The 17726-nt window shown below is 48.5% G+C and overlaps 1 protein-coding gene across 1 annotated transcript in view; it reads right to left on the bottom strand.

The window, feature by feature from the left end:
- The window catches only part of siae (sialic acid acetylesterase), a 123295-nt gene that overhangs the window by 66647 nt on the left and 38922 nt on the right, over positions 1 to 17726 (bottom strand). The window contains exon 4 of the mRNA XM_085968239.1: positions 16871 to 16948. Within this exon, the coding sequence (XP_085824365.1) occupies positions 16871 to 16948 (78 nt within the window). The remainder of the gene's footprint in view (positions 1 to 16870; positions 16949 to 17726) is intronic.

Raw genomic sequence — 17726 nt, 5'->3', positions numbered from 1 at the left:
TAGATACTGTTAGAGAGACAAGCTTGGAACTGATGTCTCTGTGTCAGGAATGAGAGTTCTAGACACAGAGTCTTTTGCTTATATATTGATGAGAGGAATCGATACTCAGAGACAACACACGTGATGATACAAAGACTGCAGAAACCTCACCTTACACTTTCTGAACTCGGTAGCAGTGCGGCCAACCTTCGATCTCCCAAACTTTGTGTTACAACAGTACCGTGATTATAACCTCAACTACAGGCCATTACATCATACCTCCTCCATCACCTTTACCTTTAGTTTACATGAACTACCTTTAGCTCAGCATTCCAAAGACTCGCTCTCTCTGGTATTAGTGGATGGAAGTTCCATGGTGTCAATCATCTACATCAATGATGGGCTTAAGACACAGTATAAACTGCTCGTCTCCTTCCATCTGGGAGAAAGGGTAAAACCAACTAAGACAGATAGATTTATCTGTCAGACGGTTAGAAATTCGCAAAGAACAAACAACTATCTTTATGACCCCAGCTTGCATCATCCACGAAGGGGCCTTGAAGCTCGGAGCGGATTCTGGATATTGCTTGTTTCAGCAGAAACTGGAGTAGGATTTTGACTTTGTGCGCTGGTATAAAATGGGTGATAGCGAGTCGGCCGGCCGTTTTCCATCTCTCCCGAATGACATCAATGGAAATAAAAATGAAGAGAGGTGTGAAATGGGCTGCCGACTCGCTAGCACCTGTTTTACACTATCGCACAAAGTGAAAATCCACCCTCTTTTAACCACAAAATGGAGTCCTTAATACAACTTTCTTACCAATGTTCCTAACATACAGGTACAAAAAACAATCAAACAGGCTAATGGAATGTTGTCCTTTATCTCGAGGGGGCTGGAATACAAAAGTGAGGAAGTGATGCTACAGCTCTGGTTAGAGCCCATTTGGAGCACTGTGTTCAGTTCTGGGCCCCGCACCTCAGGAAGGAATTACTGGAGGGGGAGCAGCACAGAGTCACCAGAATGATACCGGGGCTAATAGGGTTAAATTATGAGGATAGTTGCACAGCACAGACTAGGCTTGTATATCCTCGAGTATAGACGATTAAGGGGTGTTTAAGATGATTAAAGGAGTTGAGAGGGTAGATAGAGAGAAGCTATTTTTTCTGGTGGGGAGTCCCGAACAAGGGGTCATAAACTTAAAATTAGAGCCAGGCCGTTCAGGGGTGATGTCAGGAAGCACTTCTTCACACAAAGGGCAGTGGAAATCTGGAACTTGCTCCCCCAAAAAGCTGCTGAGGCTGGGGGTCAATTGAAAATTTCCAAACTGAGATTAATAGATTTCTGTTAGGTTAAGGGTTATGGAACCAAGGCAGGTAGATGGAGTTGAGATACAGATCAGCCGTGACTTAACTGAATGGCGCAACAGGCTCGAGCAAAGTTGGGATTATGAGTTTTGGGTCGCAAGAGGCCTGTGTAATAATCATGAGGCGGAACCGTGGTGGGTTCACGAACAGACTCACGAGTTTAGTGGTGGGTTGGTTAATGTTGGCAAGAGATAAAATCCATGCACGGACTCAGGAGTTTAAAAAAAAAAGGATGGCAGATGAGGTTGATAGTTGTGGGAAGATGGGAGGACAGCCAGTAAGAACAAGGAAATATATCCAGAAGAAACTTGTGCTTTAATAGTTAAAATCTGTCAGGCTTTGTGTGAGGTTGAAGACGTTAACTAAGGAGCAGATGATCAGGGGTAATGATTTGAAAGCAGGGGTACTGCTGATTCAATTTCACGAGGTGGGAAGATTAAGGGAAGTATGGCAGGCAGTTCAGGCTGAGAATAAAATGATGAAAGATAAAGCATAGGAGGAGGAGAGGTTAACATCAGTCCTTACAGAGCAGACAAAGGCTGTGAAAGAGTTGCATAAAAAACCCTAGGTTGGACACTTGGGGGTCGATTTTCATTAAGCTGTCGGGAAGGAGGCGGGACTACAACTTTCGGGTTTTAGTCCCGCCTACATCGACGTCCGGCCAATCCACGCGATTTTCCCTTCATTGACCTTGTTGAGCTCGCCCAGCGGGCTCAGCAGGCCAATTAAGGGCCACCCGGCAACAGGTGACGTCACAGACTGAAATTTCATCTGTCAAGAGGTCTTGACAGATGAAATATCAGTGTTTCACAGCTGTTTGAAGCTGTCAAACACTGACAGTCTGACTTCTAACCTGAGTCCTTCTACACAGACTCAGTTAGAACTGTCACCAGCAATGAAAGCTGAAGGCTGTCATTTTTGACAGCTCGCAGCCATTTTGCTTTCAGTGCCGGCTGAGTGATGGACTCCCGAAACCTAGAGGAAGAAAGGCTGTTAAGGTAAGTACAGGTAATTTAAACTTCTTTACACTTTAGACACACCAAACACACTTACCTTTGCACTCATGCACCCATCACTCACCTGAACACCGACATCACGACCCCTCCAAGTCCTTCAACCCGACGGCCCGACTCCTCTAACTTGGCGTGGTTTGGAGCCGTCGGGAATCCCACATGACACCCCTCAAAATAGGGATTAGGCTAAAAACTGCCTGTTAACTACTTGCTAACAGGCAGTTAATTGGCACTAATCCCTTCCCGCCTCGGGTCGGCGGGTCCCCACCTCCTGTGAAACTTACGTGGAGGCGGGTTTTGGGCGGGATGGTGTCTGGACCCCCGAATTCGGGATTTTTGACCCCGCCTGCTTAAAAGCCCGCCTCACGGCACACAAAGTCTAGGCCTTGAGGTGTAACAATACTTTTTTTTTTCGTTCATGGGATGTGGGCGTCGCTGGTAAAGCCAGCATTTATTGCCCATCCCTAATTGCCCTGGAGATGGTGGTTGAGCCGCCACCTTAAACCACTACAGTCCGTGTGGTGAAGGTACTCCCATAGCGCTGTTAGGGAGCGAGTTCCAGGATTTTGACCCAGTGACGATGAAGGATCGGCGATATACTTCCAAGTCAGGATGGTGTGTGACTTGGATGGGAACTTAGAAGTGGTGAAGTTCCCATGCGCCTGCTGTCCTTGTCCTTCTAGGTGGTAGAGGTCGCGGGTTTGGGAGATGCCGCAGAAGACGCCTTGGCGAGTTGCTGCAGTGCATCTTGTAGATGGTACACACTGCAGCCACGGTACGCCAGTGGTGGAGGGAATAAATGTTTAAGGTGATGGATGGGGTGCCAATCAAGCGGGCTGCATTGTCCTGGATGGTGTCGAGCTTCTTGAGTGTTGTTGGAACAGCACTCATCCAGGCAAGTGGAGAGTATTCCATCACACTCCTGACTTGTGCCTTGTAGATGGTGGAGAAGCTTTGGGGAATCAGGAGGTGAGACACCTGCCGCAGAATACCCAGCCTCTGACCTGCTCTTGTTGCCACAGTATTTATGTGGCTGGTCCAGTTAAGTTTATGGACAATGGTGACCCCCGGGATGTTTATGGTGGGGGATTCGGTGATGGTAATGCCGTTGAATGTCAAGGGGCGGTGGCTGGACTCTCTCTTGTTAGAGATAGTCATTGCCTGGCACTTGTGTGGCGTGAATGTTACTTTCCACTTATCAGCCCAAGCCTGAATGTTGTCCAGGTTTTGCTGCATGCGGGCATGGACTGCTTCATTATCTGAGGAGTTGTGAATGGTTCTGAACACTTTGCAATCATCAGCGAACATCCCCATGTCTGACCTTATGATGGAGGGAAGGTCATTGATGAAGCAGCTGAAGATGGTTGGGCCTAGGACACTGCCCTGAGGAACTCCTGTATCAATGTCCTGGGGCTCTGATGACTGGCCGCCAACAACCACAACAATCTTCCTTTGTGCTAGGTACGACTCCAGCCAGTGGCGAGTTTTCCCCGATTCCCATTGACTTCAATTTTACTCAGGCTCCTTGATGTCACACTCGGTCAAATGCTGCCTTGATGTCAAGGGCAGTCACTCTCACCTCACCTCTGGAATTCAGCTCTTTTGTCCATGTTTGGACCAAGGCTGTAATGAGGTCTGGAGCCGAGTGGTCTTGGCGGAACCCAAACTGGGCATCAGTGAGCAGGTTATTGGTGAGTAAGTGCCGCTTGATAGTACTGTCGACGACACCCTTCCATCACTTTGCTGATGATTGAGAGTAGACTGATGGGGCGATAATTGGCTGGGTTGGATTTGTCCTGCTTTTTGTGGACAGGATATGCCTGGGCAGTTTTCCACATTGTCGGATAGATGCCACTGTTGTAGCTGTACTGGAACAGCTTGGCTAGAGGCGCGGCTAGTTCTGGAGCACAAGTCTTCAGCACGACAGCCAGGATGTTGTCGGGTCCCATAGCCTTTGCTGTATCCAGTGCGCTCAGCTGTTTCTTGATATCACGTGGAGTGAATCGAATTGGCTGAAGACTGGCTTCTGTGATGGTGGGGACCGCAGGAGGAGGCCAATATGGATCATCCACTCGGCACTTCTGGCTGAAGCTGATTGCAAACTCTTCAGCCTTATCATTTGCACTCACGTGCTGGGCTCCGCCATCGTTGAGAATGGGGATGTTCATGGAGCCTCCTCCTCCTATTAGTTGTTTAATTGTCCAACCACCACTGGACATGGCAGGACCGCAGAGCTTTGATCTGACCCGTTGGTTGTGGAATCGCTTAGCTCTGTCTATAGCGTGCTATTTCTGCTGTTTAGCATGCGGTGTTGCAGCTTCCCCAGGTTGGCACATCATTTTGCGGTATGCCTGCTGCTGCACCTGGCATGCTCTTCTACACTCCTTACTGAACCAGGGTTGGTCCCCTGGCTTGATGGTAATGGTAGAGTGAGGGATATGCCGGGCCATGAGGTTACAGATTGTGGTGGAATACAATTCTGCTGCTGCTGATGGCCCACAGCGCCTCATGGATGCCCAGTTTTGAGCTGCTCGATCGGTTTTGAATCTATCCCATTTAGCACAGTGATAGTGCCACACAACACAATGGAGGGTGTCCTCGTCTCCACAAGGACTGTGCGGTGGTCACTCCTACCAATACTGTCATGGACAGATGCATCTGCGACAAGTAGATTGGTGAGAATGAGGTCAAGTAGGTGTTCCTCGTGTTGGTTCTCTCACTACCTGCCACAGGCCCAGTTTAGCAGCTATGTCTTCAGCCAGCTGTGGTGCTACCGAGCCATTCTTGGTGATAGACATTGAAGTCTCCCACTCAGAGTACATTCTGTGCCCTTGCTACCCTCAGTGCCTCTTCCAAGTGGTGTTCAACATGGAGGAGTACTGATTCATCAGCTGAGGGAGGGCGGTAGGTGGTTGACTTCAAGGCATGAGACTTCGTGGGGTCCGGAGTCAATGTTGAGGACTCCCAGGGCCACTCCCTCCCGACTGTATATCGCTGTGTCACCACCTCTGGTGGGTCAGTCCTGCCGGTGGGACATGACACACCCAGGGATGGTGATGGAGGAGTCTGGGATGTTGGCTGAAAGGTATGATTCTGTGAGTATGACTATATCAGGCTGTTGCTTGACTCGTCTGTGGGACAGCTCTCTCAATTTTGGCAATGTTAGTGAGGGTCACTTTGCAGGGTCAACTGGGCTGGGTGTGCCTTTGTCATGTCCCAAGCCGGTGCGGGGTGGTCCTTCTGGTTTTATTCTTATTATTGTTTTCCATAGCGGTTTGGTACAACTGAATGGCTTGCGAGGTCAGAGGGCAGTTAAGAGTCAACCACATTGCTGTGGGTCTGGAGTCACGTATAGGCGAGAATTCCTTCCCTAAAGGACATTAGTGAACCAGGTGGGTTTTTACGACAATCCGATAGTTTCATGGTCACCATTACTGATACTAGATTTTTATTCCAGATTTATTTAATTAACTAAATTTAAATTCCCCAGTTGCTGTGGTGGGATTTAGACTCACGTCTCCAGATCATTAGTCCAGGCCTCTGGATTACTAGTCCAGTAACTTACGACTATACTACCGTAATAGGGTTAGGAAAAAGAAGTTAAAAGCTCACAACAAGAAATGAAATTGTTGTGAGGGTGAGAAACAAAATCAGAATACTGCACCTTTGCTTCGCCACTGACCACAAATGGACTTCTATAATGGACTGTTTTTCTAAATAGGTTGAGACTATCCCTGTGAGGTGAGCCACTGCCTTAAGTTTAGTTGTTTTCTCTATGTATGTATAGACACGTGTATTATTTTTGAGTATTGAGTCCTTCTGTTTTTGATTTTGAACTGATTTGGAGTAAGGGTGCAGATTGTGTGGTTTGATTAAATTATCAAATTATAAAACTGGTTTTCTGTGGGTGGCCACGACAGACAGAACATAAGAACATAAGAACATAAGAAATAGGAGCAGGAGTAGGCCAATCGGCCCCTCGAGCCTGCTCCACCATTCAATAAGATCATGGCTGATCTGATCCTAACCTCAAATCTTCTATCACTCTGCATCCACCCGAACCCATGTGATCTCCCGGGAGAGGTGAAAAACCAGATAAAGACCCAATGGCCAATTTGGGAGAAAAAAATCTGGGAAATTCCTCTCCGACCCATCTAGGCGATCGAAATTCTTCCAGGAGATCACTTAAACTATGTGAATATTTCTTGGGCTCACAACCTGGGATTATCACATGAAATTTGGCACTTTGAGTTCTTAACCCATTACAGGGATCAATACTTTTTAGGTGCATGAAAGCATGAATTTGGTTATTAAGCGTTCATTTCAATTTAAGATTCTTCCCCCAGAAATAGGAGATTTGAGGAAAACTTTTATGCTTTAAATTTTAAGCTAAAGACGCTGGCTTGGATTTATTTCAAATGAAATTTACTTAATCCGCTGTTAAAGGCGCAAAAAGTTTTTTTTTACAAAAAGAAAGATAAAACGCAGCTTGGAAGAATTGTAAGTTACAGCTGCAAGATGGCGGCAGGTTGTAGATCAATTTGAATTTCAAAGCACTTTGTTTTAATTGGATTACAGCTAAAAACTGCTTTATGCAGTTTTTAAAGACGCGTGGTATTGTTTTAAATCAATTTGAACATTTACACTGTTTTATTAATTTGGTGATTGCAAGTCTGAGACCTGTTATTGTGATTGACTCATAGAATCATAGAAAGTTGCAGCACGGAAGGAGGCCATTTCGGCCCATCGCGTCTGCGCCGGCCAACAAAGAGCTATCCAGCCTAATCCCACTTCCCAGCTCTTGGTCCGTAGCCCTGAAGGTTAGAGCATCCCAAGTGCACATCCAAGTACTTTTTAAATGTGATTAGGGTTCCTGCCTCTACCACCCTTTCAGGCAGTGAGTTCCAGACCCCCACAACCCTCTGGGTGAAGACATTTCCCCTCAAATCCCCTCTAAACCTTCCCCCAATTACTTTAAATCTGTGCCCCCTGGTTTTTGACCCCTCTGCTAAGCGAAATAGGTCCTTTCTATCCACTTTATCAATGCCCCTCATAATTTTATACACCTTAATAAAGTCTCCCCTGAGCCTCCTCTGTTCCAAGGAAAACAGACCCAGCCTATCCAGTCTTTCCTCATAGCTAAGATTCTCTACTCCGGGCAACATCCTTGTAAATCTCCTCTGTACCCTCTCTAGTGCAATCACATCTTTCCTGTAATGTGGTGACCAGAACTGCACGCAGTACTCTAGCTGAGGCCTAATTAGTGTTTTATACAGTTGAAGCATAACCCCCCCTGCTCTTGTATTCTATGCCACGGCTAATAAAGGCAAGCATTCCGTATGCCTTCTTAACTGTAGTGTATGTACCTTGAAGAAGGAACTATATTCTGCAGCCCCTGTATACTGCAGTACCAGTAGTGACCACCCCTGTATATAAGCCTGTGGAGTAACTTTGTATAGTAGTTCCAGTTTTGTCTCCATTCAGTAAACACCTGTTATAACCAACTTCTGCAGTCCGTGTCTCAATTACACACGGACATTACATTGGCGACGAACAGATCCGAACTTGCCTACAGTTCTGCACCACCTCACGGGGATCCATCCCTGAAGCGAAGTTATTGGAGGTCGAAGCCAGAAGGAAGAAATCAAAAAAAAAAAAAAAAATCAGACAGAGGAAACAGGCGTCGACCGTGGGCAACCGCCCTCTGATTCATCGAATTCGAAGATTTGCAGGAGAGGCTGTCGAAAGCTGGGCTTGGTTCTCCAGTCTATGGTGTTCCAGCTAATCGGGCTGGTGTCAGGTAGTACACTGATCCTTCCTGGGCTGCGGCGGGCTAGAGCTCAATCGGGTGGCTTTTCAACGGGGCCGAGCAGCGTTGTCGGGAAAGAGGAGAGAGAGAGAGAGAGAGGGTGGAGCACACGGGGCACGGCCGGCGCTACGAAGCCGGGCAGCGTAAAGACCCGAGAAGAGGGAGGAAAGTGTCCCATAGGGTCTGCTCTGATGACGGGAACAGTAATTAAAATAAAGGAAAAAGAAGTTAGAAGCGCAGAAAGCCGCGAGGAGCTGCAGTTTGCCACGGGGACCGCGGAGAGCGGCGTTTGGCAGCAGCGCGGGGGGAAGCGCGCGAAGTCCATAGGGCATCGCCATCAAGGCATAAAAACGCCAGCAACAGCGCTGGCAGCAGCGGAAAAGACAGAAAGCGCGGGAGGCGCCATCTTAATCCAGCGGGGAAGAAGGCAAAGCGCGGGAGGCGCTATTTTGTTCAATCGGGGAAGAAGGCAAAGCGCGGGAGGTGCCATTTTGATCCATCGGGGAAGAAGGCAAAGCGCGGGAGGCGCCATCTTAGATCTCCCAAGATGCAGAAGACTGGCAATATCACTGCCTTCGATAATGAAATAGAAGACTGGACCACATATGTGGAAAGAGTCGAAGTATATTGCAAGGCAAATGATGTAGCCGATGAGAAAAAGGCATCAGTACTGCTAAACTTAATGGGCGCAAGAACGTACGGCCTATTGCGGAACCTGATCACTCCAGTCAAACCGATGGGGAAGAGTTTTAACGAAATTGTTGATATCCTACAGGAACACCTAAATCCTGCACCGCTGCTGATAGCAGAAAGATTTAAATTCCACAAGAGAAATCAGCATAAAGATGAGAGCAATGCTGATTACCTTACGGAACTACGTAAGCTATCAATGCACTGCCAGTTCGGAGCAGGACTGGCAGATACCCTACGGGACAAATTTGTCTGTGGACTCCTGAGTGAAGGAACCCAGAAGAGGTTACTCTTGGAGAAAGAGCTGACGCTAGATAAGGCTTTCAGCGTGGCAGTATCATACGAAGCAGCAGCAAGGGGAGCTGCGGAAATACAGCAAAAGCCACAGGAATACGGCACCCATGAAATGACACGGGGATTTGAAAAATGTTAACGCTGCGGCAGAACAACCCATGACCAGAAGGACTGCTGGTTCAAGGACAAAACATGCAGGCAATGCGGAAAGATGGGACACATTGCACGAGTTTGCAGGTCCGGGAAGAAGACTAACGACAACAAAAAGACTACTAAGGGGAGGTACAGGAAAGTACAAAAGATGACGGACAGTAGTTCCGAAGACCAGAAGAGCGATAGTGAATCCGGGAACAAGAAACTAAGCTGTCTCAAACTACACAACATAATCGCAAAAGAGGATCACCGAACCATTTGGGTCACCCTCACGATAGCAGGGTCCCAAGTCAAAATGGAATTGGATACAGGATCAGCCCTGACCGTCATGAATCGACGAGACTGCGAGCGGCTATTCTCACACATACCCTTGAAAGACACATCCATTGTCTTGAAGACATATACGGGGCAGAAAGTATACCCCAGAGGGAAAATAAAGGTGCCTGTCGAATACAACGGCAAGGAAATACAGAAATTGTAACTGTACATACTGCAAGATGGTGGACCACCGTTATTGGGACGTGAATGGATCAGAAAGATAAGTTTAGACTGGCACTCCATTCAGGCACTGACGGTGGCTGGTAAAAAGGATGACGATGTCACACCTGGACGATTGTCAAAAATCTTGGCTAACGCTAAAGAGGTATTTCAACAAGAACTGTGAACTCTTAAAGGCGTAACCGCCTCGATAAAAATAGAAGAGAATGCAATTCCCAAGTTTTTCAAAGCAAGACCGGTACCGTATGCAATTCGCCCAGCCGTCGAGGCAGAGCTGGAGAATCTGGAGAATGCAGGCGTGTTAACTAAGGTAGACTGGAGCGAGTGGGCGACACCCATCGTTCCTGTCATGAAGAAAACGTTAAACAATAAGTCTGAGGATCAAGGAAGGTTCGCATCTGTGGGGACTTCAAGGTGACTGTGAACCCAGTCCTTCACACAGATATTTTCACCTCACTATCTGGAGGGAAACGTTTTACAAAAATTGACCTAGCGCAAGCATATTTGCAGATGGAGGTTGAAGTATCCTCTAGGAAATATCTCACGATAAACACTCACAAAGGACTTTACCAGTATAATCGACTGGTATTCGGAGTAGCATCAGCTCCGGCTATATGGTAAAGAGCGATGGAACAAGTCCTGCAAGGGATTCCGGGGACTCAGTGTTACTTGGACAACATCCTAGTGACAGGTGAAAATGACAGTGAACACCTTGCCAACCTAGAGCAGGTGCTCACTAGACTAAGAGAACATGGGCTACGAGCCAATCGCCCCAAGTGCGAGTCTTTTAAGAAACAAATATCGTATTGTGGCCACGTGATTGATGAAGAGGGGTTACATAAGTCCCCTGACAAAATTGAAGCGGTAGTTAAGGCTCCAGCGCCTGAAAATGTGTCGCAACTGAGGTCATTCCTCGGATTGGTGAATTACTACCATAAGTTTTTGCCGAATTTGTCCACAATTCTGCACCCACTGAACGCCCTGCTACAAACTGGAGTAGCATGGAAATGGAGCGATGAATGTAAGCGGGCCTTTCAGAATTGTAAAGGCCTGATCACTTCAAGAGAAGTATTGGCTCACTACAACCCATCACTACCGATAAGACTGGCGTGTGATGCGTCTCCCTACGGCGTTGGAGCGGTACTGTCACATAAATCCCTTGATGGTTCAGAGAGGCCGATAGCTTTTGCGTCACGCTCGTTAACTGCAGCCGAGCGTAACTACGCCCAGATTGACACAGAGGCCCTCAGCCTGGTGTGAGGGGTGAAGAAGTTCAATCACTACCTGCACGGACAGAAATTTACTCTACTAACTGATCATCAACCTCTTGTCTCCATTTTCAACCCTCAGAAGGGCGTCCCGATAATGACAGCACAACGGCTACAGAGGTGGTCCCTTTTCCTAGGGGCACACCAATATGACATCGAGTACAAAGGAACTAAACAGCATGGGAATGCTGATGGATTGTCGTGCCTACCGTTGCCGACGGTGGAAGAAGCACCTGCAGTGGATCCTGTGGAGATATTCCACTCGACCATAGTCGAATGTCTACCTGTGACGAATGCAAACATAGAAAAGGAAACACGGAATGACTCAACACTATCACGGGTCTATGATTTAACGGTGAAGGGATGGCCAGCACATGGCGAGCCACTGTTGCCAGCATTCTCACAGAGAAGAGAACAGCTGTCAGTGTGCCGAGGAACCTTGATGTGTGGATCCAGAGTAGTAATTCCACCCAAATTGAAGGATAGAGTGCTCAATGAGCTTCATGAGGGTCATCTGGGAGGGGTAAAAATGAAGAACTTAGCCAGAGCGTTTGTGTGGTGGCGGGGAATCAATAGAGAAATCGAAGAGATGACCAAGAGCTGTACAGGATGCCAGAAGGTCCAAAACGCCCCACCACAAGCCCCTCTACATCCATGGGAGTGGCCCTCATCTCCATGGCAAAGGGTACACATTGATTTTGCTGGTCCATTTATGGACTCGATGTTTTTAATTGCGGTGGATGCACATTCAAAGTGGCCAGAGGTAATAAAAATGTCCTCAACCACCACAGAAAAAACTATCACAGTCTTACGAACCATATTCGCCAGAAATGGGCTGCCTGAACAGATTTGCTCCGACAATGGACCACTGTTTGTGTCTGAAGAGTTCCGGAGGTTCTTAACAAACAATGGTGTTAAGCATTACACATCCGCCCCATATCATCCAGCCACCAATGGATTGCTGAGAGGTTCGTTCAAACATTCAAGAAGGCTATCAAGGCAATGTGTAATGAAGACATACCCCTACAACACAAGGTGGATAACTTCTTGTTTGCCTACCGGAATGCGACACATGCGGTTACCAACCAAACTCCAGCCATGATGTTCTTCAATCGAAGACTAAGATGCCGCTTGGATTTGGTTAAGCCAAACATCAGAAGAGATGTGGAGAACAGGCAGTTTCAGAATATGAATGAAAGGCCGACCAGGAGTTTCAAGATAGGTCAACCAGTTTTGGCCCGGGACTACCGCACAGAGAAATGGCAGCCAGGAACGATCTGCACACGGCAAGGACCTCTAATGTATACCGTGGACGTTGGAGAGAGCATTGTAAGACGCCATGCTGACCAGATTCTAGAGTCACTGGAAAACGTCAAATCTACACCACGATCCTATACACGGTGGCATAGTGGTTAGCACTGTTGCCTCACAGCGCCAGGGACCTGGGTTCGAATCCGGCCTCGGGTGACTGTCTGTGTGGAGTTTGCACATTCTCCCCGTGTTTGCGTGGGTTTTCTCCGGGTGCTCCGGTTTCCTCCCACAGTCCAAAGATGTGCGGGTTAGGATGATTGGCTATGATAAAAATTGACCCTTAGTGTTAGGGGGATTAAATACGTGGGGTTACGGGGATCGGGTGGGATATGTGTCGGTGCAGGCTCGATGGGCCGAAATGGCCTCTATCTGCACTGTGGGGTTTCTGTGATTCTGTGATTCTGTGACCTGGTGATGAAACCGAAGTACCAATTGCATCTACCTCAGAATCGGTGATATTGGAAGCAGACGAACCAAACAACGACGTTGATCCCGAATCAACTTTGCCAGAAGAACCTGATACCCCAAAGAGGCGTTATCCGGACAGAATCAGGAAGCCTCCTCAAAGACTGAATTTATAATTGATTAACTTCAGCTAATGTATATAGCAACAACTGTAATTGTAAATATGTTATTTAATTATTAATCGAATGTTATGTACTGTTTAGCTAAAAGGGGAGGAATTGTAGTGTATGTAACTTGAAGAAGGAACTATATTCTGCAGCCCCTGTATACTGCAGTACCAGTAGTGACCACCCCTGTATATAAGCCTGTGTAGTAACTTTGTATAGTAGTTCCAGTTTTGTCTCCATTCAGTAGACACCTGTTATAACCAACTTCTGCAGTCCGTGTCTCAATTACACACTGACATTACATTAACCACCTTATCTACTTGGCCTGCTACCTTCAGGGATCTGTGGACATGCACTCCAAGGTCCCTTTGTTCCTCTACACTACTCAGTGTCCTACCATTTAATGTCTACTCCCTTTCCTTGTTAGCCCTCCCCAAATGCATTACCTCACACTTCTCCAGATTGAATTCCATTTGCCACTGTTCTGCTCACCTGACCAATTTATTGCTATCTTCCTACAGTCTACAGCTTCCTTATTCAGTATCAACCACACAGCTGATTTTAGTATCATCTGCAAACTTCTTAATCATACCCCCTATATTCAAGTCAAGATCATTGATATATACCACAAAGAGCAAAGGACCTAGTACTGAGCCCTGTGCGACCCCACTGGAAACAGCCTTCCAGTCACAAAAACACCCATCAACCGTTACCCTCTGCTTCCTGTCTCTGAGCCAGTTTTGAATCCAACTTGACACTCCCCACCCCTTAAGATTTTGACAAGCAAGAAGTAATTAACCCTTACTTCTGCATTGCTGAAGTTAATTACCTGCTGTACTAGCCTTTTAGAAGTTGGTCTGACATCTTTTGCTTTCAGTATTTCAATCGGCTGAGTCCCAGCTTTCCGAGTGGAAAGAGCAGTCACTGTGCAGACGATTTCATTGCCAATAATTTTTGTAATACAGCCCTGTGCCGGAAACTCATTCGGACATGTCCTTATCCACTGTCCTTATCCAAGAGCGCCATGTAAAGTTAGTGCCTGTGGCTCACACCTCCCGAGTACTCTTCTTCTCTTAGGCAGTCCCTCAGAAACGAGGATGACTTGCTTCCACATTAAAAATGAGTTCTCAGGTGACTGATGAGTCCAATGCGGGACTTACAGTCTCTGTCACAGACTGGGACAGACGGTGGTTGAAGGGGCGGGTAGGTGGGGTGCTTGGGTTGACGTGTGCTCCTTGCACTCAGCTTCCGCTTGCTCCCGGTGAAGGGACTCGAGGTGTTCGGCGCCTTCCCAGATGCTTCTCCTCCACGTTGTACGGTCTTGGGCCAGGGATTCCCAGGTGTCGGTGGGGATGTTGCACTTTTTCAAGGAGGCTTTGAGGGTGTCCTTGAAGCGTTTCCTCTGCCCACTTGCGGCTCTCTTGCCGTGCCGGAGCTCCGAGTAGAGCGCTTGTTTTGGGAGTCTCGTATCGGGCATGCGGACGATGTGACCCGTCCATCAGAGCTGATCGAGCGTGGTCAAAGCTTCGATGCTGGGGATGTTGGCCTGAGCGAGAACACTGACGTTGGTGCGCCTATCCTGCCAATGGATTTGCAAGATCTTGCGGAGACAGCATTGGTGGTACCTCTCCAGTGCTTTGAGGTGCCTGCTGTATATGGTTCATGTATCTGAGGCATACAGCAGGGCGGGTATCACTGCTGCTCTGTAGACCATGAGCTTGGTGCTGGGTTTGAGTACTGACACCGGCGGAGCAGACACATACCGCCTGCGAGACACATTTGCTGGCAGTGTATTGGGGACAATGAAATTCTCCTACATTACGGGACTGCTTACATCCCTACGCAGTCATTGTTATCAGGAATTCTCAAGGATGGGTCAGTTTCTAACAGCCGTATAGCAAGATGGAATTTAGGACCGCAGGAGAAAAACTTAGAGGTCCGGGAGCATGCCTGATTTTGGACACTCAACCTGTAATCATATATACTTTGGAACAAGGCTCCCTCTAGTCTCAGAGTATCAAAGACTGAATCGAATATAAATTACTCACACATTTATAAATATAGTGAAAAGCGGAGGCTCCAGTACAGATCCCTGAGGGACACCACGAGTCACATCCTGCCAATTTGAGTACATATTCATTGGGGGGAAAATTGGCTCGCGCCCCCTTTCTGAATTTCGCTGAAGCTCGCTGAATTTCACGGGAGGCATTAGCGGCGCTGCGCCCGGGCGCTAGTTGCTTTGCGCCCCGTTAGCGCTCCCTTAGGGCGCTAATGGGAGGCGCAAAGCAACCAGATTTTTCCCCCATTATCCCTACTCTCTCCTACCTTCTAACTAATTCCCTATCCAAGCTAATAGGCTGCCTCCAATTCCATGCGCTTGTGGCGGAGCCACTAAGGGACTCCGATCAACTGTATATAATTCCCTTTAACAATATGTCAGCTACAGCCTGAGTCTGTATCTTTGTATATACTGTTTGCATGTACAGAGCGAGGTCCCTTAAGAGCGCGGGCAAACGCGATGACGTCACGCCGTTCATCACGTGATCCCCCACCGGCGGGAAAAACGTGATGATGTCATGACGCCAGCCACGGGACTGCCCAAGCAGTCCTCGTGGAGCCTCCGAACTGACTAGACCTGTATTCGTAGTTCTCTTGCATTTGTTTGTTAAACTCAGTTTGTTTTACATTAAACATCGTTTGTTTGATCGCCTGAGTCGACCTCAGTCTCTTGATAGGAACTAGACATTCCTACATTTGTGACCCCGACTTTTGCGAACGGTTTTCGCAGAAGGAACGAAGCATGGAAACAAACGCCGTTACATTGCAGCTACCGCAATTCTGGGAGCAACAAGCGACCTCGTGGTTCAGCCAGGTTGAAGGCCAGTTTGCACTACGGAACATCGTTGCGGATCAGACCCGTTACTTCTATGTGGTCTCCGCACTCGACAGCGCCACCGCCTCGCGGATCGTCAGCCTGCTTGAGAACCCCCCCGGGTGACCGCAAGTATGAAACACTCAAGGCGCGGTTGTTACAGGTCTTCGGGCTCACGAAGTCGGAACGCGCCCGCCGACTGCTCGCTACGCCCGGCCTCGGGGACTCCAAGCCGTCTGAGCTCATGAGCCAAATGCTCACGCTCCTTGGCTCCGAACCGGAATGCTTCCTCTTTAAGGAGCTCTTCCTCAGTCAGTCAAGTACAAGCTGCCCTGGCCAGGTCCAAAGTCACAGACTGCGCAGCGCTTGCTGCCGAAGCGGACAAGATTTTCGCGGTGACGCAGCAGTACTGCGCTGCCACGAGACGCCTGATATGCCTATCAATTAGTCCAATAAAAGGCGACGAGTTAAGAACGTAACTGAAGGTTTTTATTGGCTAAATAACAGAGCCCACCCTCGTGGGTGATCCGATCCAACAGGGAGGAATACTAGCCAGTCAGCTACCTTTATACCTGGGCAGGTAATGGGCGGAGTCGGAGGTGGTCAGCCCAGGTATAACAGTGCGACAAGAGGCGACCTCGTGTAGTGATGTGACAGTGAGAACAGTGAGAACAATATACAGTGATAACTATAACAGTGGTTTACCACATTCACCCCTTGTTTAGATTAGAGTCCGGCGGGGTGAAGTGTATTACCAGCTCTGGTATGTCAGTCTGTCCGGAGGCTTCGTTAGCCTCTCCGATCGTCGCAGCGGCGGTGTTACATTATCCGGTGTTAAAGCTGGTGTCTGCGTAGTCGGCAAAGGCTCGTGGGGTTCCGGCATGCCGTCTACCTCGGCTGGACTCGGGGGGTTGGGAGGGGGGGGTGAGGGTGCGAGGTCTCGTAAGGAGACAGTGTCCTCCCATCCGTCTGGGTAAGCCACATAGGCGTACTGGGGGTTGGCGTGCAGGAGGTTCACCTTCTCGACCAGGGGGTCCGTTTTATGGGCCCTCACGTGCTTTCGCAGCAAGACGGGTCCCGGAGAGGTCAGCCAGGTTGGTAGGGTGGTTCCCGTAGTCGACTTCCTGGGGAAGACAAACATTCGAGCATGGGGGGTGGTGTTAATGGCAGTGCAAAGTAGTGACCGGATGGAGTGCAGCGCAATCGGGAGGACCTCTTGCCAGCGGGAGGTTGGGAGGCCCTTAGACTTTAAGGCTAAGAGGGTGGCCTTCCATACCGTCGCGTTCTCTCTTTCCACCTGGCCGTTCCCTCGGGGGTTGTAGCTGGTGGTCCTGCTTGCTGCAATACCCCTCTCCAATAGGAACTGACGGAGTTCCTCGCTCATGAAGGAGGCGCCCCGGTCACTATGTATATAGTTCGGGAACCCGAACAAGGCGAAGAGTTTGTTCAGGCATTTAATGACCGTGTTACTGGTCATGTCTGGGCAGGGGAAGGCAAAGGGGAAACGGGAGTACTCATCAACGATGTTGAGGAAGTACACATTACGGTCGGATGACGGTAGGGGCCCCTTGAAGTCGATGCTCAGACGCTCGAAGGGGCGGGTGGCCTTGATCAGGCTTGCTCTGTCCGGCTTATAGAAGTGCGGTTTGCACTCAGCACAGATCTGGCAGTTCCTGGTCATGGTCCTGACCTCCTCGATGGAGTATGGCAGGTTGCGGGCCTTAATGAAATGGTAGAGTCTGGTGACTCCGGGGTGGCAGAGGTCATTGTGGAGGGTCTGAAGTCTATCACTTTGCGCGCTGGCGCATGTAATGCGTGAAAGAGCATCAGGGGGGTCGTTCAGTTTACCGGGCCGGTACAAGATCTCATAATCATAGGTGGAAAGCTCGATTCTCCACCTCA

This window comes from Somniosus microcephalus, chromosome 26 (genome assembly GCF_052327205.1).
Source record: "Somniosus microcephalus isolate GS21.2 chromosome 26, FLI_Smic_1.0, whole genome shotgun sequence".
In the NCBI taxonomy this organism is placed as follows: Eukaryota; Metazoa; Chordata; class Chondrichthyes; order Squaliformes; family Somniosidae; genus Somniosus; species Somniosus microcephalus.
This window is presented reverse-complemented; position numbering and strand designations above follow the sequence as displayed.